General features: G+C 45.1%; 1 protein-coding gene across 1 annotated transcript in view; it reads left to right on the top strand.

Annotated features, from left to right (window-relative positions):
• STK32C (serine/threonine kinase 32C) overlaps window positions 1–26,556 on the top strand; it is a 377,838-nt gene that overhangs the window by 334,825 nt on the left and 16,457 nt on the right. The window contains exons 9-10 of the mRNA XM_056529023.1: window positions 16,026–16,151; window positions 23,594–23,725. Coding sequence (XP_056384998.1) covers window positions 16,026–16,151; window positions 23,594–23,725 — 258 coding nt within the window. The remainder of the gene's footprint in view (window positions 1–16,025; window positions 16,152–23,593; window positions 23,726–26,556) is intronic.

Genomic DNA, 26,556 nt, shown 5'->3' with positions numbered 1-26,556 from the left:
TCCCGACCACGGGGACAGAATATTGTGACGTCAAGACTCTTCCCCCGTGTGATGTCACACCCCGCCCCTCATTGCAAGTCTATGGGAGGGGGCGTGATGGCCATCACGCCCCCTCCCATAGATTTGCATTGAGGGGGCGGGGCGTGACGTCACAAGGGGCAGCGTCGTGACTACACGATATTCCGTCCCCGTGGTCGGGAGGCATAAGACTGAGAGCCTACAGCACTTCTGGCAGTACTTACAGGTGGGTGCCGCATGCTAGATTGCGCTGGTCCCGAGTGGCGGAACCCCCCCGATCAGACATCTTATCCCCTATCCTTCGGATAAGGGAATAAGATGTCTTGGGGCTGGAGTACCCCTTTAAGATTTAAAAAAAAATGTGATTTAAGACCTTTTGCAATCACGGACAGCAAACTCAAAGGTACCATTCTGTTTATTTAGGTAACTCCTGAGACCAGCTGTGATGGAGAGTTATTAGCCAGGGAAACATGGGGCATTGCACTCCGCTCCCCAGCCAGTCAAGAGATCTGTCCATTTCTCTGCATAAAAGTCTATGTTGCTTCCCCGGCTAATAACTCACGATTGCAGTAGGTCTCAGTAGTGAGACTCTGTGCGATCAACAACTTTTAACATATGTGATGTACATGTCAAAAGTAGTTTTCAATGACAGTAATAAAAAAAAAAATGCAGGGTAAACATTCACTTATTTTTCAGGTTTTGATATCCTTTAGTTTTTCAGATAGATGTGATAACATGGAGGAGGGGTATATATTATGTTCCATAATATGTGTAATTATTGATCCTATAGCATTGCTGTTTGTGTTTTTACGCAGCAAGTTATAGTGTCCATAACCTCCCAAAAACTATTTAGAAGAATTCAAACCTCAATACAGGCTGGTGTAATTTCAAGGCGTGCTGCCATTAATAAAGTGTATACTTCAGGCGCTGTGTGAAAACGTAGACTACTGTGAAACTGGGCTCTCTAAAATCAAGAAATAACTAGTTGTAACATATGTGATTGAAGCATGAAATATAGTATTTTGGCAGCCAGCTGTGACACAGATTTCTGAAGCTGCGCACTACGCAGACTTCAAACACAGGAAAAGTGGAAGTCATTCTCGCAAAAGAGAAAATTCTTTGATTTAAAGTTTAGGCGGAAAGAGACTGGACTCAATTGGGTAAAATTTTAGGAAAATGATATAGAGAAAGCACAAAATTAGAGTAACCTACATGCAAAATAGATAGTTTGTTTTGCGAAATTTCATTTTAATGGGTGTTAGTTGAGACTCTCAGTGACTCATTAGCGCCATCTAATGGTAAGAAGTAATAAGTTGAAAGAAAAATTAGACTATTTGAATTTAGCAAAAGGGGCAAAAATGTTCTTGATTTTAGCAAACCATTAAAGCGTACCTATCATATCACAGAAAAAAAAAATACATGTTACTCAGTACCTCATCCTGATCATGTACATGTAACTTTTATGTGTCTAGCTTCTGTATTTCTTTTAGAATCAGCTTATATCAGTTCACACTGAATTTTCATCTCCTCACAGGCAGGGGGCGTGTCCCTCTCTTGCCCTCACTGTACATGACTAAACTTCCTCCCTCACTGTGTATCACTGAGCTGTCAGCCAATCACTGATCTCTGCTCTGTAACCCTTTCCTCTCTGGTTTTATGCTGCATATGTTACACAGAGAGGAAGAAGGATTACTGGAGTTTGCCTGCTGTTCTCCGTATACACTATGTAGTAGAGCCCTGCACAGGACTGTTTTTTTTAAACCCGCTCCAGCCCACTCCCTATAATTTTTTGTCTAATCCCGCCCGCAATACATGGGCGGTATGTGCAGAGCATTGCACTCTAGTGTATGTACAGATGTGAATAGCAGTGACTGTGCAGACTCAGAGGTCACTGGCCGATGCAATGCTCTGCACATACCCCCACCTGTATAGGAATTTACACTAAACACACTGCTATACACATGGGGGCAGGGCTCGAGTCCTGCAGGAACGCACAGGAATGGCATTCCTTTGCTTTTTCCAGAGGAGGAATGCCGTCCCTGTTACATTAGTCCTGCAGGACCGACCTTTGAATTATTCTTACCCTCCCTCCATCTCCTCCTCTGGCCCGGACTGCTAGGTGTTGGAGATGTAGGACCTGTGATGATGTCACCAACACATGTTGGGGGCGCAACTTAGCTGTGGAGGAGAGGAGAGAAAGTGGCTGAAGGACCTGTGGGATACTGTGGAGGAGGCGGGGCTGAGCTGGAGGAGAGGTCACATGTCACCCCAGTAAGGAGATTACATGGAAGAAGATTTGTTACAGTGTGTCGCTACAGTAGTAGAGTAATTACATGAGGAGGTTTGTTTCAGTGTGTCACCACAGTAGTAAGGAGATTACATGAGGAGGAGGTTTGTTGCAGTGTGTCACCACAGTAGTAAGGAGATTACATGAGGAGGAGGTTTCTTACAGCGTGTCACCACAGTAGTATGTTAATTACATGAGGAGGAGGTTTGTTACAGTGTGTCACCCCAGTAATAAGTAGATAACATGATGAGGAGGTTTGTTACAGTGTGTCATCCCAGTAGTCAGGAGATTACATGAGGAGGTTTGTTACATTGTGTCACCCCAGTAGTAAGGTGATTACATGAGGAGGAGGTTTGGTACAGTGTGTCAACCCAGTAGTAAGGAGATTACATGATGAGGAGGTTTGTTACAGTGTGTCACCCCAGTAGTAAGGAGTAGTGTTGAGCGGCATAGGCCATATTCGAATTCGCGAATATTCGCGAATATATGGACGAATATTCGTCATATATTCGCGAATATTCGCATATTCGTTATATTCCCGTTTTATTTTCGCATATGCGAAAATACGCATATGCGAAAATTAACACATGTGACAATTTGCATATGCGAAAATTAGCATATGTTAATTTTCGTATATGCGAATTTTCGCACGCCAGTCTCACACAGTAGTATTACAGCCTTCTTTACACCACACAAGCTGGAAGCAGAGAGGGGTGATCACTGTGATGGCTACTGTGAAGAAAAAAATTAATAAAAAACGAATATTCGTAATTACGAATATATAGCGCTATATTCGCGAAATTCGCAAATTCGCGAATATGCGAAATTCGCAAATTCGCGAATATGCGATATTCGCGAATAATATTCGAATTGCGAATATTCGCGAGCAACACTAGTAAGGAGATTACACAAGTAGGAGGTTTGTTACAGTGTGTCACCCCAGTAGTAACAAACACCCTCCTCATGTAATCTCCTTACTACTGGAGTGACACACTGTAACAAACCCCTTCCTCATGCCATCCCCTTACTACTGGGGTGAGACACTGTAACAAACCCCCTCCTCATGTAATCTCCTTACTACTGGGGTGACACACTGTAACAAACCCCCTCCTCATGTAATCTCCTTAATACTGGAGTGACACACTGTAACAAACCCCTTCCTCATGCCATCCCCTTACTACTGGGGTGAGACACTGTAACAAACCATCTCTCCATCTCCTTACTACTGGTGTACATGTTGCTATATGAGGTAGGTCCTGCTGTCACTGAATCATTCTCCTTCTCTCACTTGATGCTGCTGAGAGCTGGGGAGGTATGAGGGGGTGTGGCCTCCTCTCGGCCAATCACAGCAGCTCACACACTGCCTGCTCTCTGTGTGTTTGGAGATCTTCACACAGGGAGCACACACAAGCTTGTAAAGCATCCCTCTCACTTCCTGTATTCTGACTGACTAGCTGATGTTGCTAACGTCAGAAAGACCATAGTAACAGGGGTGGGACATTTTATGAGGACCCCTAGTGGCTACTTTTATAGGAGCAGTTTTCTAAGCGAAACTGGGGGGAAAAAATGATGAAATAGTATTAGAGATATACTTATTTTCTATGGCTCTATTGTTTTTAAAAATATAGTTTTGGTGACAGTGGCCATTTAAGCCTACAATATGTCTTCAAACATTCCTTCTCTTGATGATATTCAAATATGAAATTGCGATATGACTGGTTGACTGGAGTATACATAGGAACAATTCATGGTCTAGTTGAAGGGGTTCTCCAGGATTTTAAATAAATATTTGTGAACACACTCCTACCCTATTCCAGCTTTAAAGAAAATGTGACATCAGAAAGTTTCCCACAGCTTAAATATATTTTTAGAATGTATGGTTGTGTTTTGTTTTTTTTTCGTTTTTATTTCGTTCTATACAGGCGGGATTACAGTGAAAGGTGAAAGCAGTAAATAAATAAGTTGTGGTAGCCTGGTGGGGGTGTAGGGTAGTTGGGGTGTTGCTGTAGTATATGAGGGGTTAATTTAACCCTTGTCGCTCGTGACACCAGGGTGAGGGTTAAAACTCTGAAGTGCTGAGCCTATCGCCACCCTTCCCAAGAGCGATAGGTGAGTGTAAAATAAATGGATTGTCCACAGCAGTGCTGAACTTAAAACTTGCAGGAACTTTACTGAAGATTTTCTGTACATGCAGTAACGGTAACAGTCCAGATAACAGGGTCTATATAGACAGCACAGCAGTGACTGACAGTTGCTTAGGATCGGAAAGTTCTCTAAAGATTAGGAGGATTGTATTTGCATAGATCGGCTGGATTTAGGGGTCGGATTAGGTCCAGAGGTCTTGCGGAGATAGCGGGAAATTGTTAGAACTATCCGTCTCTAGCACAGGCCTAGGCCGCAAGGCTTTGGCCTAGTAATTGTATTGAAAGCTGCGGAGGTCCTACCTCGTCCAGAGTCAGCAACATAGAGAGCGACAAAATGGCCGCAGCTTCCTTATATGGGCAGGGGCTGGCCGTTTTGCATTGGTCCATATCAGCGGTCACTCACCGTTACAATGGATTGTGGGTGATCACCTGACTAGAACCACCAAAGGTCCTTTAGCAAACCATAGAGTTCTGTGAACCGTGTCACATGACCCGCAGGTCCTGCAACGCTAAAACAAGTGAGTAACACCATATACATATATTTACATAGATAATATTTATAAATATGAAGTTACTAAGGGATAACTAGGGGTTAATTTGGGAAATGAACCCTGACAGTCCTAGGGACTCTAACTTTGGGGACTAATAACTTAGGCACATGTTAGGATTTGGCAGGCTGGATGTGGATCCTCTGTGTCAGCGAGAGATTGGCGTGGACCATACCGGTGGACCGGTTCTAGGTTGCTACTGGTATTCACCAGAGCCCGCCGCAAAGCGGAATGGTCTTGCTGCGGCGGTAGCAACCAGGTCGTATCCCCCGGCAACGGCTCAACCTCGCTGACTGCTGAGAAGGCGTGGGACAGAAGGACTAGACAGAGGCGAGGTCAGACGTAGCAGAAGGTCAGGGCAGGCGGCAAGGTTCATAGTCAATGGTGATAGCAGAAGGTCTGGAAACACTGGTATGGCAAACACTGGAAACGCTTTCTCAAGGCACAAGGGCAGCAAGATCCGGCAATGCTGCGAAGGGGAAGTGAGGTTATATGAGCAAGGAGCAGGTGGAAGCTATTTAGACTGATTTGGGCCAGGCACCAATCATTGGTGCACTGGCCCTTTAAACCACAGAGAGCTGGCACGCGCGCGCGCCCTAAGGAGCAGAGCCGCGCGCCAGGACGTGACAGCCGGGGATCGGGACAAGTAAGTGGATTGGGATGCGATCCGCGAGCGGGCACATCCCGCTATGCGAATCGCATCCCCGCCGGCCGTGTCAGTGCAGCGCTCCCGGTCAGCGGGTCTGACCGGGGCACTGCAGAGAGGGGAACTCCGCGAGCGCTCCGGGGAGGAGCAGGGACCCGGAGCGCTCGGCGTAACAGCACAGTATGGTCTATGGTCTATGTAGCTGGTGTAAATTATATCTCTTAATACTGTGATTAGAGTAGAACAGAAACTCAGACAATATAGTGCCCCATAATAATGTATTTAAAAAAATATATAATTTTACAAACTGGAACTAGAATCCCATTCAAACTTGTTTTAGTATCTTAAAGGGGTATTCCGCCCCTAGACATTTTATCCCCTATCCAAAGGATAGGGGATAAGATGTCAGATCGTCGCGGTGCCGCTGCTGGGGACCCCTGGGATCCCCGCTGCCGCACCGCGCTATCATTACAGCACAGAGCGAGTTCGCTCTGCACGTAATGATGGGCGGTACAGGGGCCGGAGCATCGTTACGTCACGGCTCCGCCCCTCGTGATGTCACGGCCCGCCCCTTTCAATACAAGTCTATGGGAGGGGGCGTGGCGGTCGTCACGCCCCCTCCCATAGACTTGCATTAAGGGGACGGGCCGTGATGTCACGAGGGGCGGCGCCATGACGTCACGCGGCTCCGTCCACTGTATCGCCCGTCATTACGCACAGAGCGAACTCGCTCTGTGCTGTAATGATAGCGCGGTTCCGCAGCGGGGATCCCAGGGGTCCCAGCGGCACCGTGGCGATCTGACATCTTATCCCCTATCCTTTGGATAGGGGATAAAATGTCTAGGGGCAGAATACCTCTTTAACAGTAAGAAGAAATAGAGATAACAGCACAGCTCAATTAATAGGTTTAAAATAAGAAGAAAATTAAAGGAAATCTGTCAGTAGTATCACCCGCACTAAACCTGTCACACAGGCTTGTAGTGCGGGTGATGCTGATTAAAATAGTACTCACATTGACCAGATTCGCCCAGCCGTTCTGCTGCAAATCGTGTTTTTCTATTTATGCTAATGAGGGCCTTGGGGCATGGGCAGAGCTCTGATCTGAGCTTGGGGCACGCTGACATCATCTTCACCGGTGAAGTACTGTGTACTCCCGGAAGCGGAGTTCCCCTCGGATTCCGCAGGGAGGGGGGTTATGAATATTGATGAGCTAGGCAGAGTGGCCACCTTGCAAAGATGAAGTCAGCATGCCCCAAGCTCGGATTGGAGCTCCGCCCATGTCCCAAGGCCCTCATTAGCATAAATAGAAAAATGTGATTTGCGGCTGAACGGCTGGGCGAATCTGAACAATGTGAGTACCGTTTTAATCAGCATCACCCGCACTACAAGCCTGTGTGACAGGTTTAGTGCAGGTGATACTACTGACAGATTTCCTTTAAAGTGCAACTGTCATGAAATCTGGGTGCAATAACCTGCACACAGCCTTTGTACTGTGTGCAAGTGGTGTGTATAGCAATATTTTTACCTAATATTTGCAGGCTTTCATGACCCCAAAAAATGCTTTTGATCAAAGCCACTGTCGGTCGGATAGGTGTGGGGCGAGGTATGCGATGCCCTGCCACGCCCACCCCCTGTATGTCAGCGCTGGGACCGCTGTTTGATTGACACACAGGTCCTAGCGCATGCACCCTTCAGCTAATCTAACATGCGCGCCGCTGCATGTCATCAGGCAAGCGCTCCTTCCCTCAGCAAGCGCTTGCCCCGGCCACCGTCTTCCTCTGCAGTGCTAGCTGAATAATCCGCGATGACTCTTTTCTTAATCATTTGCTTTTGTGGAAATTTCCCGATAAGCTGAGAATTAAAGAGATATTCTGGAAGTTAAATGTAGCATTTAAAAAATGCCCATGGTGCCATTCTAACATAAAAAAAAGGTGTATGCACCTGCTAGATCCTCATCTGTTAAATTTAGTTCACCCTCATCTGACAATTCCCTGAATTATCAGACAAACTTTAAACCCAAATAGCATGGGAATGGAAGAACGTATCAAGAAACTGTAAGATTGTGTGTAGTCAAAGGCACCCTAAGTTATTCAAAGGGGTTATCCACCATAAGGGGATTTTAGTACTTACCTGCTAGACAGTAATGGACATGTTTAGGAAGGATCTGTGCTTGTCTATGAGTTAAACAGCTGTGTTGTGAGATTACCATAACACTGTGGCTAATTTTCGTGAACTGGCTATTTCCTGTTGAAGTTCCCTCCCTCAAACTAAAGGTCCCATAATTCTATGTTTGTAAGTGTGTGGTCATTTTTCTCCCACCCACAAATCAGCCACCCCACCCATGGAAACACACCTGTGATCCCTTCAATGCAATAGACCAATGTTTTCAAACTAAGGTGCCTCCAGCTATTGCAAAACAAAAATACCTTGCAGAATGATCTCCCTCCCGCCCAGCGGTCGCTTCACCTATAGAAGCAAGAAAGGCTCCCTCTGATCACCTGTATTCTCTCGGGCGACTCTGCAACGTGGAAAAACCTGAGACAACACTCATTTTATATGCTCTTAAAAATAAACTCACATAAGAATTGTGAGACCACCATGAAACATAGGTACAGACACTATATTATGAACTACCCTTCTTTACAGCCCCTGTAGCATAGTCAAATAAAACAAATCCTGGAATACCCCTTTAAAGTGTCCCTGTCATTTTAAACAATTTTGACATGTCAAAAGTTTATAATGGTCATAGTCTCAGTGCTGAGCCCCCCATCAATCAGAAGAAAGAGCAGGAATTAGTGTACAGTAGCGCATTTTACTCTCCAGCTCTTAGCTATCTTTGTCTCGCTGCCCCAAATACTTAATGGTTCAGTGAGACAAAGATCGCTGAGAGCAAGGAAATAAAGCGACTCTCATGCTGTTAGGCACTCTTGTTTGTTATCCTGATCAGAGCTGTAGCTAGTTCCTTTTGTGTCTGAGGCAAGCCCAGAACCCCTCCCCCCCCCCTAAAATAAATAAATAATAATAATAAAAAGTTTAAAAAGTGGTTCTGGAGTATAATATGTGCCATAACTCAGAAGCAGTACAGGATAAGTAATGTAATGTATGTACACAGTGACCCAACCACCAGAATAGTGAGTACAGCTCTGAAGTACAATACAGGATATAACTCATGATCAGTACAGGATAAGTAATGTAATGTATGTACACAGTGACCCAACCGCCAGATTAGTGAGTACAGCTCTGAAGTACAATACAGGATATAACTCAGGATCAGTACAGGATAAGTAATGTAATGTATGTACACACTGACTTCACCAGCAGAATAGTGAGTCCAGCTCTGGAGTCTGGCCACTAGAGGGAGCATCTTCCTGTGAGTCTTCTTAGTGTGGAGTGAGTCATTTGGTGAATTGTTTGGTGTGTGTCCTGAGCTCTGCCCTGTCATCTGTGCCAGACACCATTCTTCCTTCCCCAGAGGAAGAGCATGTGTTCCGGTATGAGCGAGAAGAGGAGAACCCCAACACCTGCCACCCGAACCAGATCCACGGGAGGCAGGGGAAGCCAGCGACCAGCTGTTGATGGACTGCCATCAGGAAGCGTATCAGAGGTCACCGGATTGAGGCGCTCTGCCAGGAGATACAGCGATGTGTCTCCAACCCCTCCTGAACCTGTGGAGACTAAGGGTACGTTCAGATGAGCGTATTTACAGCGTATTTTATGCTGCGGATCCGCAGCTGAAGGACCTCTGTATTCTGCCTTTACATGTGCCTGCTCGGAGTGGCAATACGCTACTACTAGCAGACACACTGCAATGTGCGAGTCGCTGCACGCATGCGCAGTATACTTGCACATTGTGGCAGCTCTCGGCCTAACTCATTGAGCAGGGGGAGCGGCTGAGATGTGTGCGAGTACACTGTGCATGCGCAGGGACTCGCACATCGTTTCAGTGTGTCTGCACGTATTGGCCTGTTGCCGCTTCGAGCAGGCACATGTAAAGGCAGAATACAGAGGTCCTTCAGCGGCGGATCCGCAGCAAACTACGTTGTGAAAATTTGTTTGTCTGAACATACCCTAAGAGTAGCCGCAAGGCTGTTCTTACAAGATGTGGAGCCGCAAGCACAAGTTCTGCTACAGGTACTGTGGAAAGCTCTGGAAATGGGATTTGTGACACTCCTCCTGGAGCAAGGTTGAATGCCCATGGAGGTGTGGAGGAGCAGTGGGAAATGCCTAGGGCCCGGGAACCTGGTACCACCTATAGCTCGTGGGTTGCGGAATTCCTCCATTGGTATGAGGATGCAAGAAACACCTTGTATAAGCTCCAGGAGGAGGTACGCAAAGTTGAAGCTTTGTTGGACACTGTGCCCAAGCAACAAAAGACTGAGTTGTCAGCAAAGAAAAAAAACTTCAAGCTGACATCAGGAATCTACAGAAATGAAGATAATTTAATCTGGAGAACAGCGGGCCATTCAAGGAGAAGTTATTAAATGATTATCGCTTTATAACAATAGAAAAAGAAAAGCACAGAGATAGCATCAGCCATGGGTGGAGGAGGAAGGAAACCCTGAGGAGGGAGATAATGTTGAGCCCATTCCACCCAGGGGTCTGCAACATCTGACCCCATACAGTGGGCTCCCTGCAGGCCAAGTGGCAATGTCATCTCGCTGCGGCTCTGGTGGTTTGGGGGATGAGAGCAGCACCAGTCACCAGGGAGGGGCGCTTTTGGCCCAGATCCAGCTCCTGGAGTCCCTAGGTTGCCTCCAGGACCTCCTGGAGATGATTTCCTAGAGGAGGCACCTGAGGGAAGAAAATAATAATTAGACTTGTGCACAAGAAAAATTTTCGTTTTGTTTTGGATAAAATTTTCGGTTCGGTAATATTTTCTGATTTTTTATTTTTATTTTTCGGATACATTCGGTATTCGGGTGGTCGGTTTGATTTTTCAGATACATTCGGTATTCCGGTTTTTATTTTCTTTCGGATACATTTGGTATTCGGGTACATTCGGGTAAATCTCTTTATTATTTTTTGGACTTTAGCGATCCTAAAAAATTTTGTAGGGTACCATCAAAAATAAAAAAGGTACAGTAGTGATGGAAAAAATTTTATCTAACAAAATGTATCTTTTTTTTTATTATGAAATGTTTATTAATTTTTAAACAGGGATCAATTTTTAAAAAGATCCACCCACACACCTGATAACCCTTTCCTCCGCCACATCACCTTGTATGGTCGCTATATAGATGGCATGCTGGTGGTGTGGCGCTGGTCTAATGATAATCTTCGGTTTACTTTGTATTACAGCAGTACGGAGATGGTTTTTCTGGATATCCATTTTTTTTACTAGTAACATGAAGAAGAATATATCTTCCAAAATATACAGGAAACCCATCTCTGGCAATTCTCTGCTGCATGCTTCAAGTAGCCATGAACCACACACTATCAAAAATCTCCCTGTTGGAGAATACAGAGTACTCCACGGAGGAGCTCTATCATCAAGAGTGTAACGTTATCAGAGAGAGGCTTGAGAATAGGGGATACAAGCATAACATTATTTCAAGAGCAGAAAATATTGTTGGGGCCAAACCCAGATCAGAATATTTGTACCTGGGGGTAGCAGAAACAAAATACACAGAAGTAAGGATTCAATCAATAATAATCCAGTTGTCTTTTCTACCGTTTTTTTCAAATCAATTTGATGCTGTCAAGAATATTATCTTGTAGAATTTGTCTATTCTCAAACAAGATCCTCATCTGGAGACGAGATCCGGTTGCAGATGTGTGGCCAAGAAGAATGTTACCATAGGCAACAAGATCTCACCTAGTTTCTTCAGACAGGACAAACCAAAGGTTAATGCTGCCTGGTTGAGATATTCAGGGAGTACACCATGTGGCAAAACACGATGTCCTATGTGCTATCTCATGATCAAAACCCAACAAATAGAGTCATTTACAAATAATTCAGTTTTTTCCATCAAAACTTACATTTCCTGCCACACGGACCATGTTGTGTACTGTATTTCTTGTTTGGAATGTAAGAAGCAGTACATAGGTTCAACAGTACGTAAATTGAAACAGAGAATTTCAGAACACATTTCAGGTGCAGGTGTGCAGGGCACTGTTCACACACATGCATTGTCAGGAGTGTTGCAGCATTTCTGGGACATACATGAAGGCAATACTACTGATATGAGAGTAACACCAATAGAGCGTGTCATCAAACCACCACGAGGCGGAGAAAGAACACGTAAATTGCGCACTAGAGAAATATATTGGATCATGAAGATGGCCACACGGGCACCAGAAGGTCTCAACCAGAGGTCTGATCTTATGCTATTTTATTAATCATAACCTGTGAAGTGGCACTTTAAAATGAATTCTAGCTTTGTTATTTTTCAAGCATATTTGCATTATTCTGTTTGGATGAGGGATGTTTTTTTTTTCTTCTCTTTTTCTCTGCTTGGGATATTGAACAGTGTGAATTAAGAGCTATATTGCTCATTACATTGACCAGGTGGGTATGTGGGAGTGTTGATGCGGGAACAAGACAGGAAGTGATGTGCACAAGAGGGAGGGGTATCATATCCATGTGGATATTTATTCGGCATAAGATATTTGTTTGAAACAGACCTTGAAAAAGGCTACACAGCTGAAACGCGTCGGTCCATGTTCTTAATTTGATTTGTTACCCTGATGCTTTTAATAAAAATTGAATAAAGCTCGTGTATTTACATATATCGATGTGTCTGGAAGTGCTGAGGGAACCCTGCTCCAAGTGAGCAAACCTTTCTCCAATTAAGCATAGGAGTCTGGCAGAAACTTAACCTCTTCTTTACGGATCTTAATACTTGAATGCTTGACTTTGCTGTCCCCATAACTCCCATAGACTTATGGTCACCTCTCCTATATGTGGTTGACATAAGGGGTCAGGGTCTGAGACTGTTCACAGTGATTGAAAACGAAGCCAGGCAAGGAGTCTCAGTCTTTCCTTGTGTCCTACATGTATTTGTTCCTGGCTTTGCCTTCAATAACTGCTCCTAAAAACCTGAGTATGTGAACACAGCCTCAGAGATATTTTTCTCAATAGGCCTCCACCAGCCGATAAGCATTACCTAATGGCAGTGACACATCATTCCATTCAGATTACCTTCTCGGGGCTGGAATTTAAGAGATACACTACATTTACACCAAACACTATATATACTAGAGAAATCAAGGCTCTCAAGATCTAAAGGAAGGTCAACCAGTCTTAGAGGGGATTGCATTGTGAATGCTTTATACCGTCACTGTGTGCTCCAGCCTTGAAATGTGGGTTTATTGTTTGCAGTCATGATGGTTTCCTATAAAAATTTAACTTATCATGTTATTTGCTAGAAATGTTGTCAAGGAAACATAAACTCTGTTTCTCCCTTTAGAGCAGGCCTGCCATCAGAAACTTTGGGGCCCCATACTGTTGAATCCTCCAAAGGCTATAAACAGGACCTAGCAGTGGGCCCTTCATATATTCCTTTGGACCCGGGCTCCTGATACAGCCCTGCTTTAAATGGGTACTCCTCTGGAAAACATTATTTTTTTAATCAACTGGTGCCAGAAAGTTAAACAGATTTGTAAATTACTTCTATTTAAAAATCGTAATCCTTCCAGTACTTATCAGCTGCTATATGTTGCACAGGAAGTTCTTTCCTTTTTGAATTTCCTTTCTGTCTGACCACAGTGCACTCTGCTGACACCTCTGTCCATTTTAGGAACTGTCCAGAGCAGAATAGGTTTGCTATGGGGATTTGCTCCTACTCTGGACAGTTCCTAAAATGGACAGAGGTATCAGCAGAGAGGTCGGACAGACAGAAAGGAAATTCAAAAAGAAAGAACTTCCTGTGCATCATATAGAAGCTGATAAGTACTGGAAGGATTAAAGGGGTATTCCAGGAGAAAAACTTTTTTATATATATCAACTGGCTCCAGAAAGTTAAACAGATTTGTAAATTACTTCTATTAAAAAATCTTAATCCTTTCAGTACTTATGAGCTTCTGAAGTTAAGGTTGTTCTTTTCTGTCTAAATCCTCTCTGATGACACCTGTCTCGGGAAACACCCAGTTTAGAAGCCAATCCCCATAGCAAACCTCTTCTAAACTGGGCGTTTCCCGAGACAGGTGTCATCAGAGATGATTTAGACAGAAAAGAACAACCTTAACTTCAGAAGCTCATAAGTATTGAAAGGATTAAGATTTTTTAATAGAAGTAATTTACAAATCTGTTTAACTTTCTGTAGCCAGTTGACATATATAAAAAAGTTTTTTCCTGGAATACCCCTTTAAGATTTTTAAATAGAAGCAATTTACAAATCTGTTTAACTTTCTGGCACCAGTTGATTTAGAAAAAATATATTTTCCAGAGGAGTACCCCTTTAAAGGATCAGTTCCCTGTGATAACATTGAGCTGTCAGGACAAAAAGGCCAGAAAGCTGTTGCCATGGAGACACAGACACAAGGGGAATTCATGAGGGTTTTTGTGTAGATTTTGGCAAATATTGGAAATTTTGTAATTTTTTGAGCAGTCTTTTTTGGGCGCTTTTCCTGTTTTGCGCAAAATACAATATATTTTTTTTTTTAATCAACTGGTGCTAGAAAGTTAAACAGTTAAATTTGTAAATTACTTCTATTAAAAAATCTAAGTCCTTCCAGTACTTATCAGCTGCTGTATGCTCCAGGGGAAGTTCCTGTCTCTTTAAATTTATTTTAAGTCTTACCACAGTGCTCTCTGCTGACACCTCTGTCCATGTCAGGAACTGTCCAGAGCAGGAGAGGTTTGCTGTTGGGATTTGCTCCTGCTCTGAACAGTTCCTGACACAGACAGAGGTGTCAGCAGAGAGCACTTTGGTCAGACTGATAAGAAATTCAAAGAGAAAATAACTTCCTCTGGAGCATACAGCAGCTGATAAGTACTGTATGGATTAAGATTTTTAAATAGAAGTCATTTAGAAATCTGTATAATAGAAACAACGTTCGGCACAGCTACTGCTTCAACATGAAGTTCATCAAAGAAACAGGTGTGGGTATTTGCGTATTTGCACTATGCACGGGGTGCTCAGCCTGGACAGTAGCGATATTAAAGATACAGAAGATATAGATATAGACGGCAGCACTCACCATCTTCAAGGTAACAAACCTTCTTTATTGAATGCAAAACGGTGCAGTGTCATACATAAAATACAGTAAGACAGGGACGCTGGGTGACCCAATAATTTACAAATCTGTTTAACTTTCTGGCACCAGTTGATTTAAAACATTTTTTATCCCCCCCCGAGTACCCCTTTAATTTGCTGCAGATTTAAAGGGGTACTCCGGCGCTTAGACATCTTATTCCCTATCCACAGGATAGGGGATAAGATGCCTGATCAGGGTGGACCCGCTGCTGGGGACCCCCGTGATCTTGCATGCAGCACCCCATTAAAATCAGTCACTGGAGCAGGTTCGCTCCGGGTCTGATTACTGGCGATCACGGCGCCGCAGCATTGTGATCTCACGGCTCCGCCCCCGTGTGACGTCACATTCTGCCCTCTCAATGCAAGCCTATGGGAGGGGGCTTGCATTGAGGGGGCAGGAACATTGTGACGTCACGGCTCCGCCCCCGTGTGACATCACATTCTGCCCCCTCAATGCAAGCCTATGGGAGGGGGCTTGCATTGAGGGGGCAGGAACATTGTGAAGACCCGACTCCACCCCCGTGTGACATCACATTCTGCCCCCTCAATGCAAGCCTATGGGAGGGGGCGTACGCCCCCTCCCATAGGCTTGCATTGAGGGGGCAGAGCGTGACATCACACAGGGGCGGAGCCGTGACGCCACAATGCTCCGGCCCCGTGATCGCCAGTAATCAGACCCGGAGCAAACTTGCTTCAGGGACTGATTTTAACGGGGTGCGGCATGCAAGATCACGGGGGTCCCCAGCGGCGGGACCCCCACGATCAGGCATCTTATCCCCTATCCTTTGGATAGGGGATAAGATGTCTAAGCGACGGAATACCCCTTTAATCAATATAAAATAAATAGCTCAAATCCACAGCAGATTAAGTACATGTGAACGTACCTAGAGGTAAGTGTTTCATGCTGTGCCCTGCATACCCACAACACAGAGCATTGAGGAGTGCTGGGCCATGCTACAACTATTTATTGGGTTTGCATAAGATGAGAAAATGTATCTGTTTTTATCTATTTTAATATGTTCATTGTACCACACTGCCCCTAGTGGTAGTTATGTGATCACTCTTTTCAAACTATTATTTGCCCATTGACACTTGAGTTAGTGAAACATTGCATTAATACTCATTGCAGATTGTTGTTCCCAGTTAAATTTTGAACTGACTTATCTGATAACTTTTTCCTTATAGTTATTGACAGTGAACCCGGAACATCGCTGCTCCTGCCTCCTGGATATTCAGACATCAGCGTACCTGTCAGATATTGTCTGGGAGGATGTCCTGGAGAAGAAAGTGGAACCAGGTTTTGTTCCAAATGCAAGTCATATTTTTTGGTTTAAATGTTCATAATGGCATAAATCTTCGTACTTACGTACATAGGGAGGGACCATAACATCCCTAAAGGGGTGGAGCTTGTGGTGTCATAGCCCCGTCCCCTCTTGATGTCATGTCCCGCCCCCTCAATGCAAGTCTATGGGAGGGGGCGTGACAGAGAAAATCTGAGAAAAAAGTTATACTCGAAAGTCATTTAAAGGGGTACTCCACTGAAATTTTTTTTTTAAATCAACTGTTGCCAGAAAGTCAGATAGATTTGTAAATTACTTCTATTTAAAAATCTTAATCCTTCCAGTGCTCATCAGCTGTTTCATACTACAGAGGACTGGAAGGACGTTCTTTTCTTTTTGAATTTCCTTTCTCTCTGACCACAGTGCTCTCTGCTGACACCTCTGTCCATTTTAGGAACTGTTCAGAGTAGGAGCAAATCCCCATAGAAAAGCTTTCCTGCTCTGGACAGTTCCTGACATGAACAGTGGTGTCAGCAGAGAGCACTGTGGTCAGTCAGAAAGGAAATTTAAAAAGAAAAGAACTTCCTGTGGAGCATACATTAGTTGATAAGTACTAGAAGGATTAAGATTTTTAAATAGAAGTAATTTACAAATCTGTTTAACTTTCTGGCACCAGTTGATTTAAATTTTTTTTTTCCAGTGGAGTACCTCTTTAACCCCTTAAGGACGCAGGACGTACTCAAACGGCCCCTTTTCCGAGTCCTTAAAGACTCAGGACGTTTGAGTACGTCCTGTCAAATCCCGGCCCCCCGCCGCTAGCTGGAGGGGAGACGGTGCCCGATGCCTGCTGAAATCGTTCAGCAGGCATCGGGGCATATCGTCCAGGGGGGTCATTATGCCCCCCCATGTCGGCGATGGCCGCAGATCGCTGGACAATTCAGTCCAGCGATCTGCGGCAGATTCCGGATCAATCGGGTCTCCAGTGACCCGGTGACCCAGAATTACAGGCTGTTCGGGGCCGTCTCCGACGGCCCCGAACAGCCAGAGCCTGCAGGGGTGAGGTAGCACTGGTGCCACCTCACGATCACCCTGATTCGTCGGCCGTTTTCCCGGCCGACCAATCAGGGCGCCTGCTGCGGGTGTCACTCCCGCAACCCGCTCCGCCCCTCTTCCGGAGGACGTGAGCGGGTGCGGGACGTGCACCCCAGGTGCTGGGGACCCCGATCCCCGGCGTCAATGTTGGGATCGGGGCCCCATGAGCGACGGCCGCGGCGGCGACAACGAGGGGCTCATGTGATGCGGCTGGATCGTTGGAGGTGAGTGACAGCCTCCTGCTGTTGCTTAGCAACAGCTCCCAGCATGCAAAAAGGGCATGCTGGGAGCTGTAGTTATGCAACAGCAGGAGGCAGACCACCACAACTCCAAGCATGCCCTTATGGGCATGCTGGGACTTGTAGTTTTGCAACAGCTGGAGGCACATTTTTTCTATGGAAAAGAGTACCTTCAGCTGTTGTGTAACTACAACTCCCAGCTTGCACAAACAGCTAAAGTGCATGCTGGGAGTTGTAGTACTGCATCTGCTGGTTGCATAACTACAACTCCCAGCATGCCCGTTGGCTGTCGGTGACTGCTGGGAGTTGTAGTTTTGCAACAGCTGAAGGCACACTGAGTTATGTAGCAAACCAGTGTGTCTCCAGCTGTTGCATAACTACAGTCCCCAGCGTCCCCAGCCAAAGTAGTATGCCTCCAGCTGTTGCATAACTACAAGACCCAGCATGCCCTTCCGCTGTCCGTACATGCTGGGGGTTGTAGCTTTTGCAACAGCTGGAGGCACACTGGTTGCAAAACACTGAGTTTGTTACCAAACTCGGTGTTTCACAACCAGTGTGCCTCCAGCTGTTGCAAAACTACAACTCCCAGCATGCACTGACCGTACATGCTGGGAGTTGTAGTTTTGCAACAGCTGAATGTTTCTCCCCCCCCCCCCCCAATGTGAACGTACAGGGTACACTCACATGGGCGGAGGATTACACTAAGTATCCGGCTGCAAGTTTGAGCTGCGGCAAATTTTCTGCCGCAGCTCAAACTGCCAGCGAGAAACTACTGTGAACCCCCCGCCCGTGCAACTGTACCCTAAAAACACTACACTAACACACAATAAAAAGTAAAAAACACTACGTATAAACATACCCCTATACAACCCCCCTCCCCAATAAAAATGAAAAACGTCTGGTACGCCACTGTTTCCAAAATGGAGCCTCCAGCGGTTGCAAAACTACAACTCCCAGCATGCACTGATAGACCGTACATGCTGGGAGTTGTAGTTTTGCAACAGCTGGATGTCCCCCCCCCCCCCAATGTGAACGTACAGGGTACACTCACATGGGCGGAGGATTACAGTAAGTATCCGGCTGCAAGTTTGAGCTGCGGCAAATTTTCTGCCGCAGCTCAAACTGCCAGCGAGAAACTACTGTGAACCCCCCGCCCGTGCGACTGTACCCTAAAAACACTACACTAACACTCAATAAAAAGTAAAAAACACTACATATAAACATACCCCTATACAACCCCCCTCCCCAATAAAAATGAAAAACGTCTGGTACGCCACTGTTTCCAAAACGGAGCCTCCAGCGGTTGCAAAACCACAACTCCCAGCATGCACTGATAGACCGTACATGCTGTGAGTTGTAGTTTTGCAACAGCTGGATGTTCCCCCCCCCCCCCCCCCCCCAATGTGAACGTACAGGGTACACTCACATGGGCGGAGGATTACAGTAAGTATCCGGCTGCAAGTTTGAGCTGCGGCAAATTTTCTGCCGCAGCTCAAACTGCCAGCGAGAAACTACTGTGAACCCCCGCCCGTGCAACTGTACCCTAAAAACACTACACTACACTAACACAAAATAAAATAAAAAGTAAAAAGCACTACATATACACATACCCCTGCACAGCCCCCCTCCCCTCCCCAATAAAAAGGAAAAACGTCTGGTACGCCACTGTTTCCAAAACGGAGCCTCCAGCTGTTGCAAAACAACTACTCCCAGTATTGCCAGATAGCCACTGACTGTCTAGGCATGCTGGGAGTTTTACAACAGCTGGAGGCACCCTGTTTGGGAATCACTGGCGTAGAATACCCCTATGTCCACCCCTATGCAAGTCCCTAATTTAGGCCTCAAATGCGCATGGCGCTCTCACTTTGGAGCCCTGTCGTATTTCAAGGCAACAGTTTAGGGCCACATATGGGGTATCGCTGTACTCGGGAGAAATTGTGTTACAAATTTTGGGGGGTATTTTCTGCTTTTACCCTTTTTAAAAATGTAACATTTTTGGGAAAAGAGGCATTTTAGGTAAAAAAAAAAATTTTTTTTTCATATGCAAAAGTGGTGAAACACCTGTGGGGTATTAAGGTTCACTTAACCCCTTGTTACGTTCCCCAAGGGGTCTAGTTTCCAAAATGGTATGCCATGTGTTTTTTTTTTTTGCTGTTCTGGCACCATAGGGGCTTCCTAAATGCGGCATGCCCCCAGAGCTAAATTTGCTTTCAAAAAGCCAAATGTGACTCCTTCTCTTCTGAGACCTGTAGTGCGCCAGCAGAGCACTTTTCACCCCCATATGGGGTGTTTTCTGAATCGGAAGAAATTGGGCTTCAAATTTTGGGGGGTATTTTCTGCTTTAACCCTTTGTAAAAATGTAAATTTTTTGGGAAACCAAGCATTTTAGGTACATTTTTTTTTTTTTACATATGCAAAAGTTGTGAAACCCCTGTGGGGTAGTAAGGTTCACTTTACCCCTTGTTACGTTCCCCAAGGGGTCTAGTTTCCAAAATGGTATGCCATGTGTTTATTTTTGCTGTCCTGGCACCATAGGGGCTTCCTAAATGCGGCATGCCCCCAGAGCAAAATTTCCTTCAAAAAAGCCAAATGTGACTCCTTCTCTTCTGAGACCTGTAGTGCGCCAGCAGAGCACTTTTCACTCCCATATGGGATGTTTTCTGAATCGGGAGAAATTTTTCTTCAAATTTTTGGGGGTATTTTCTGCTATTACCCTTTTTAAAAATGTAAAACTTTTGGGAAACCAAGCATTTTAGGGAATTTTTTTTTTTTTTTTTTTACATATGCAAAAGTCGTGAAACCCCTGTGGGGTATTAGGTTTACTTTACCCCTTGTTATGTTCCCCGAGGGGTCTAGTTTCCAAAATGGTATGCTATGTGTTTTTTTTTGCTGTTCTGGCACCATAGGGGCTTCCTAAATGTGACATGCCCCCTAAAAACCATTTGACGCTCCTTCCCTTCTGAGCCCTCTACTGTGCCCGCTGAACACTTTACATAGACATATGAGGTATGTCCTTACTCGAGAAAAATTGGGTTTCAAATACAAGTAAAAATTTTCTCTTTTTTACCCCTTGCAAAAATTCAAAAATTGGGTCTACAAAAACATGCGAGTGTAAAAAATGAAGATTGTGAATTTTCTCCTTCACTTTGCTGCTATTCCTGTGAAACACCTAAAGGGTTAAAACGCTGACTGAATGTCATTTTGAATACTTTGGGGGGTGCAGTTTTTATAATGGGGTCTTTTATGGGGTATTTCTAATATGAAGACCCTTCAAATCCACTTCAAACCTGAACTGGTCCCTGAAAAAAAGCGAGTTTCAAAATTTTGTGAAAAATTGGAAAATTGCTGCTGAACTTTGAAGCCCTCTGGTGTCTTCCAAAAGTAAAAACTCATAAATGTTATGATGCAAATATAAAGTAGACATATTGTATATGTGAATAAAAAAAAATTATTTTGAATATACATTTTCCTTACAAGCAGAGAGCTTCAAAGTTAGAAAAATGCTAAATGTTCTAATTTTTCATCAAAATTTGTGATTTTTCACCAAGAAAGGATGCAAGTTACCACAAAATTTTACCACTATGTTAAAGTAAAATATGTCACGAAAAAACAATCTCGGAATCAGATTGATAACTAAAAGCATTCCAGAGTTATTAATGTTTAAAATGACAGAGTCCTTAAGGTGAAAAAGGGCTCAGTCCTTAAGGGGTTAAAGTGTTACTGTCATCCAAAAATTTTAGACATGTCATGCAAATATGTCAAAAGGTTTGATCGTTTGGAGTTTCGGTGCTAAAACCTCTACTGATCCCTAGATATAGTCAGGTGAAGTGTGCAGCAGCATTCTTCACTCCCCAGTTCTGCACTTGATCTGTCACTTTGCATCAACTATAAAGGAGCCTGCCACCTTCAGTGAGCGCCGAGTTGGGGAGTAAAGTATGCTGCTGCGCACATCCTCCAGCTATATCTAAGGATCAATGTGGGTCTCAGCACACTGATCCTAGATCCAAGACCTAGTTTTTAGCTGAGAGGTAACATAAAGGGTTGTCTAGCCTTTTCCTTATATGTCTAAAAGTGCTTAGACTGTACTAAAAAATAATAATAAAGTGCATACTTATCTGCCCCGATCCCCCACTGCTGTTCTGACAGTGCCGGTCCCTGCTGCCCACCATTCCCTGGTCTTCATTTGTACTCAAAAAATGTATTTTCATCCAATCACTGAGCACCACACCGCTGCGATCAGTGATTGGCTGAGCAGGCATTTTTAAGTGTCATGACATCACAACAAAGTGGTGAGCAGAGAAAACTTGGCACCATCGGAACAGGTTAATATGAACTTCATTCCAAAGGATAGGGGATAAGATGTATTGTCTAGGGGGTCCCGCCGCTGGGGACCACCACAGTCTAGCATGCAGCACCCACCTGTAAGCACTACAGGAAGTACTAGAGGCTCTCAGTTTTATGCCAAGTATCGTGATGTCATGACTCTGCCCCATGTAACGTCATGCCCGCCCCCTCAATGCAAGTCTATGGGAGGGGGCGTGACGCCCCCTCCCATAGACTTGCATTGAGGGGGCGAGGCATGATGTTACACGGGGTGGAGTCTTGACATCACGATACTCCGCCCCCTTGGTCGGGAGGCATAAAACTGAGAGCCTCCAGTGCTTCCTGCAGTGCTTGCAGGTGGGGGCTGCATGCTAGATTGCAGGGGTCCCAGCGGCGGGACCCCCGCGATCATACATCTTATCCCCTATCCTTTGGATAGGGGATAAGATGTCTTGGAGCCGGAGTACCCCTTTAAGCATAAAAAGAAATAGGCGGACAACCCACAAGCGCTCACAGTTGTAGGTTTCCTTTATTTGATTTCAGTGGAAAACTTAAATGCATAGCACCTGCTCATTCAAGACAACTGTGGGGATCCCGGCAGCTGGAAAACCACATATATGCCTCTCCCAATGGGTTTGATTGACATGCCATGAAAGTCTATTATTGGAAATCTATATAGAAAAAGTTTGTGTTAGGTTTACCTTGTCCTTATCTTTAGGTCAATTGCACACAATTCTGCTGCCGTATTACGATATATGTGCATTTAGTGCAATCTAATAGCATCATAGTATGATGGTCATGTCAGATCACTAGACCTGCAGTCGGGCCGGGACTTGTGAGCGTAATATAATGTACCTGTATTTTTTTTATTTATTGAAAGCCGAGGTACGTGCTCTCAAATCATCCAAGTGCAAGTAAAAAGTGCAAGTGTTCACACAAAAAAACGTGCACGAGAATGCAGTCTATCGCAAGCCCTTCCCCAAAAGGAGAAAGGCCCCCCAACAAACCAAACACTTCACCTCCGGGCCAAAAGGCACCTGCAAGTTTCCAGGTACAATGTCCCCTTTCACCGAAGGTACTCAGGGACCAAAGGTGTTCCCGGCAGACAACTAGGCGTTAACCAGGTTGTCACCAAGGAACCAGTAAAACCGGTTTGGCATCCTGCCGAAGCAAGGATGCCACGGGGTATAGCAGGGAGGTGAGGAACCTGATGGCCACACACACCTCCCCTAGACCGGCAGGAGGGACACCCAGAAGGGATACCGCACCCTGCCAAATCCTAGTGAACAAACAGAACACAAAAAGGTGGACACAGTGACAAAAATAATAAATAAATAAGTGGATGTGCGTAGTGTGTGATACTGCCCGGACATCCGACCGGATCTATAAAAATTCCCCGATCCTAGCCGGAAGGCCGGGATACTAAGGGTGAGTGCCCAGAAGAGTGAGAGAAAAAGTGCATGCTAAGTGCTTTCATTCAAGTGGGGTTGCCAATCCCAAGTGAATTCCGGAACCCTGGGGTCACCACTCCCAGGGCACTTGTGCAGCTCGGCCTTCACTCTACCCGGACCTTAGGGCAAGATCTAGCAGGGAACAGGTCTCATCGGGGATGACTGATGTGCTATACAGCCATCCCTGGTACACCCGTCCTACTGTGTGGTTCCCCATCCTGCCTTGGTGGTCTTCCACACCGCCAACTAACAGGAAGGGTACTACACTTGATCTTAGCCAAAAGGCCGAGAAGCGATATAATGTACCTGTATAACACTTGTGGGATACTGGCCTCAGGCTTCTTTTATTAGTATTTTCTTTTCTACAGAAAGGCCGGTTACATTGTGATCCTACATTTGAGCTTGAAGAGATGATCTTAGAATCGAGACCACTACATAAAAAGAAGAAAAGACTGGCCAAGAATAAGTCTAGGGATAACAGTAAAGACAGCTCTCAGTCTGTAAGTGCTTCTCGAATTCTGTGCATGCGCTAGTCTATGTGTGCATGCGCTCGTCTATCTTCATGCGGCCCATAGAGTGCAATGGAGGAGCAGAGCACATGTCCCTTTAACCCGAGGGGACATAGGACCTCTGTTCTCATGATTGATGGGGTACCGGGTCTTATTCAAGACTCTTCACATAAAAAAAAATAACGTTTTGCGCCTAAAAGTTTCCATCAGATATTCAAAGTGTTTTACATGAGAATGAGCCAAGATTTACACTAGTCACACCAGTTTTGCAAAAGTGGGTGTGGTTATGTAAATTTAATGTTTTACATGATATTTTCAAAGGGGAGAGAATCCATTTTACATCCAAAAATTCACACTAGCTCTTTGCTAGTGTAGAAATCACAAAAATGGTTGCAGTTTTTTTTATTTTTGTTTTTATTTGGAAAATGGTGTTATTTCATCAATTATTAAAAATTAAGTAATTATTATTGAAAAATGTTAATAAAAAAAAAAAAATTTAAAATCACTGCACCTGTACTCACATTTAACCCCTGGACATGTTTTATTTATACAGTTGCTTGTATGAGCCCTAGTAATCATGGAATATTATGTGAGATGCTTCCGCTAGAATTTTCCATGATTAAAAATTTGGTGCCAAAATTGGCAATTATGGAGAAAAAAAAAGTAAAAATTAAGGGTGGCAGCAAAAAAAAAAAAAATTTCACGGAAAACAGAAAAGATAGGTGGCACAAAAATGAATTCTCACATATTTTCAAAGCAGCACAAGAGATCTTTGAAAATGTAAGGAGGAAAAAAAAAGGTGTAATTAATAACAGAAATTACAGTAGTTTTTGAATATCTCCCCCATAGTTTGACTCCACAGTGACTCCTTTGGCTTTAAAGGGGTACTCCGGTGGAAAAAAAAAAAATTTAATCAACTGGTGCCAGAAAGTTATACAGATTTGTAAATTACTTCTATTTAAAAATCTTAATTCTTCCAGTACTTATTATCTGCTGTATACTACAGCGGAAGTTCTTTTCTTTTTGAATTTCTTTTCTGTCTGACCACAGTGCTCTCTGCTGACACCTCTGTCCATGTCAGGAATTGTCCAGAGCAGGATATATCCCGGGGTATAAGACGACTTTTTAACCCCAAATTTTCTTCTGAAAAGTCGGGGGTCGTCTCATACGCCGGGTATTGAGGTCCAGGATAGGAAAACTTCTGATTATCTGCCCAGGCCGGCTCCCATGTGTGGCTGCAGGCGGGGGCCGGCCAGAGCAAGTAAAAACTAATACTGTATACTAAAAACCAGGGTGCCTCCAGCTGTTGTGAAACTACAACTCCCAGCACGGCAAAGGCTGTCCGGGCATGTTGGAAGTTGTAGTTTTACAACAGCTGGAGGCCCCCTGGTTTTTAGTATACAGTATTAGTTTTTAGCTGCTCTGGCCGGCCCCCGCCTGCAGCCACACGCGGGAGCCGGCCCAGGCAGATAATGATAGGTATTCCTATGCCGGACATCCCTGTGTCCCGAAAAATCTTTTCGGGACATAAGGATGTCTGCCGGTCACTTACCATTCCCCGGCGTCCTCCTGCGATCCTTCTTCGGTCCTCCTGCGGTCCGGTCCTCCGTCTCTATGGTTGTACGCACGGGACGTCAGTGACGTCATGTGCCTACAACCATAGAGGCAGAGGAGCGCAGGACCAGGAGGACCGCAGGAGGACGCGCCGACCGGGGCCTGGTGAGTGACCGGCCGTGCTATCTTAAGTGATCCGGTCACCGCTCCCCGGTCCCGGCACCTACTGCTATGGTCCATAGGCCATAGCAGTAGATGGTGACCCGGGCCGGAGGATAGGTGATCGGAACACTGTGGGGCAGACCAGTACAGACATACAGCCTGCAGCCATACACTGTATATGGCTGGAAGCTGTATGTCTGTTGGGGGCAGCTGCCAATCTAATGTGAGGGGAGCTGCCTACTACTGTGGGGGAACAGCTGACCTAATGTGGGGGGAGCTGCCTACAAATGTGGGGGGAGCTGCCTACAAATGTGGGGGGAGCTGCCTAATATTGTGGGGGGAGCTGCCTACAAATGTGGGGGGAGCTGCCTACTATTGTGGGGGAACTGCCTACTATTGTGGGGGAAATGCTGACCTAATGTGGGGGAATTGCCTACAAATGTGGGGGGAGCTGCCTACTATTGTGGGGGAACTGCTGACCTAATGTGGGGGGAGCTGCCTACAAATGTGGGGGGAGCTGCCTACTATTGCGGGGGAGCTGCCTACTAATGTGGGGTAACTGCTGACCTAATGTGTGGTAACTCCCGACCTATTGTGGGGGAGTGGCCTACTATTGTGGGGGAACTGCCGACCTAATGTGGGGGAACTGCCGACCTAATGTGGGGGAGCTGGCAATCTAATGTGGGGGAACTGGCAACCTAATGTGGAGGAACTGGCAACCTAATGTAGGGGAACTGGCAACTTAATGTGGGGGAACTGCCAACTTAATGTGGGGGGAAATATACTGCCTACCTAATGTGGGGGAACATGATGCCTACCTAATGTGGGGGGAAATACAAGGTACCGTACATCGTGGTAGGTAGGGTAGTCTTATATGGCGAGTATATCCCAAACTCTATATTTTAACTGTAAAAGTTGGGGGTCGTCTTATACGCCAAGTAGTCTTATACGCCAGCATATACGTATTCAATGGAGATTTGCTCCTACGCTGGACAGTTCCTAAAATGTACAGAGATGGCAGCAGCAGAGAGCACTGTGGTCAGACAGAAAAGAACTAGACAACTTCTTCTGGAGCATACAACAGCTGATAAGTACTGGAAGGATTT

Source organism: Hyla sarda, chromosome 7, assembly GCF_029499605.1.
Source record: "Hyla sarda isolate aHylSar1 chromosome 7, aHylSar1.hap1, whole genome shotgun sequence".
Classification (NCBI taxonomy): Eukaryota; Metazoa; Chordata; class Amphibia; order Anura; family Hylidae; genus Hyla; species Hyla sarda.
Note: the sequence above shows the minus strand (reverse complement) of the source record. Positions and strands in the feature narration are given on the sequence as shown.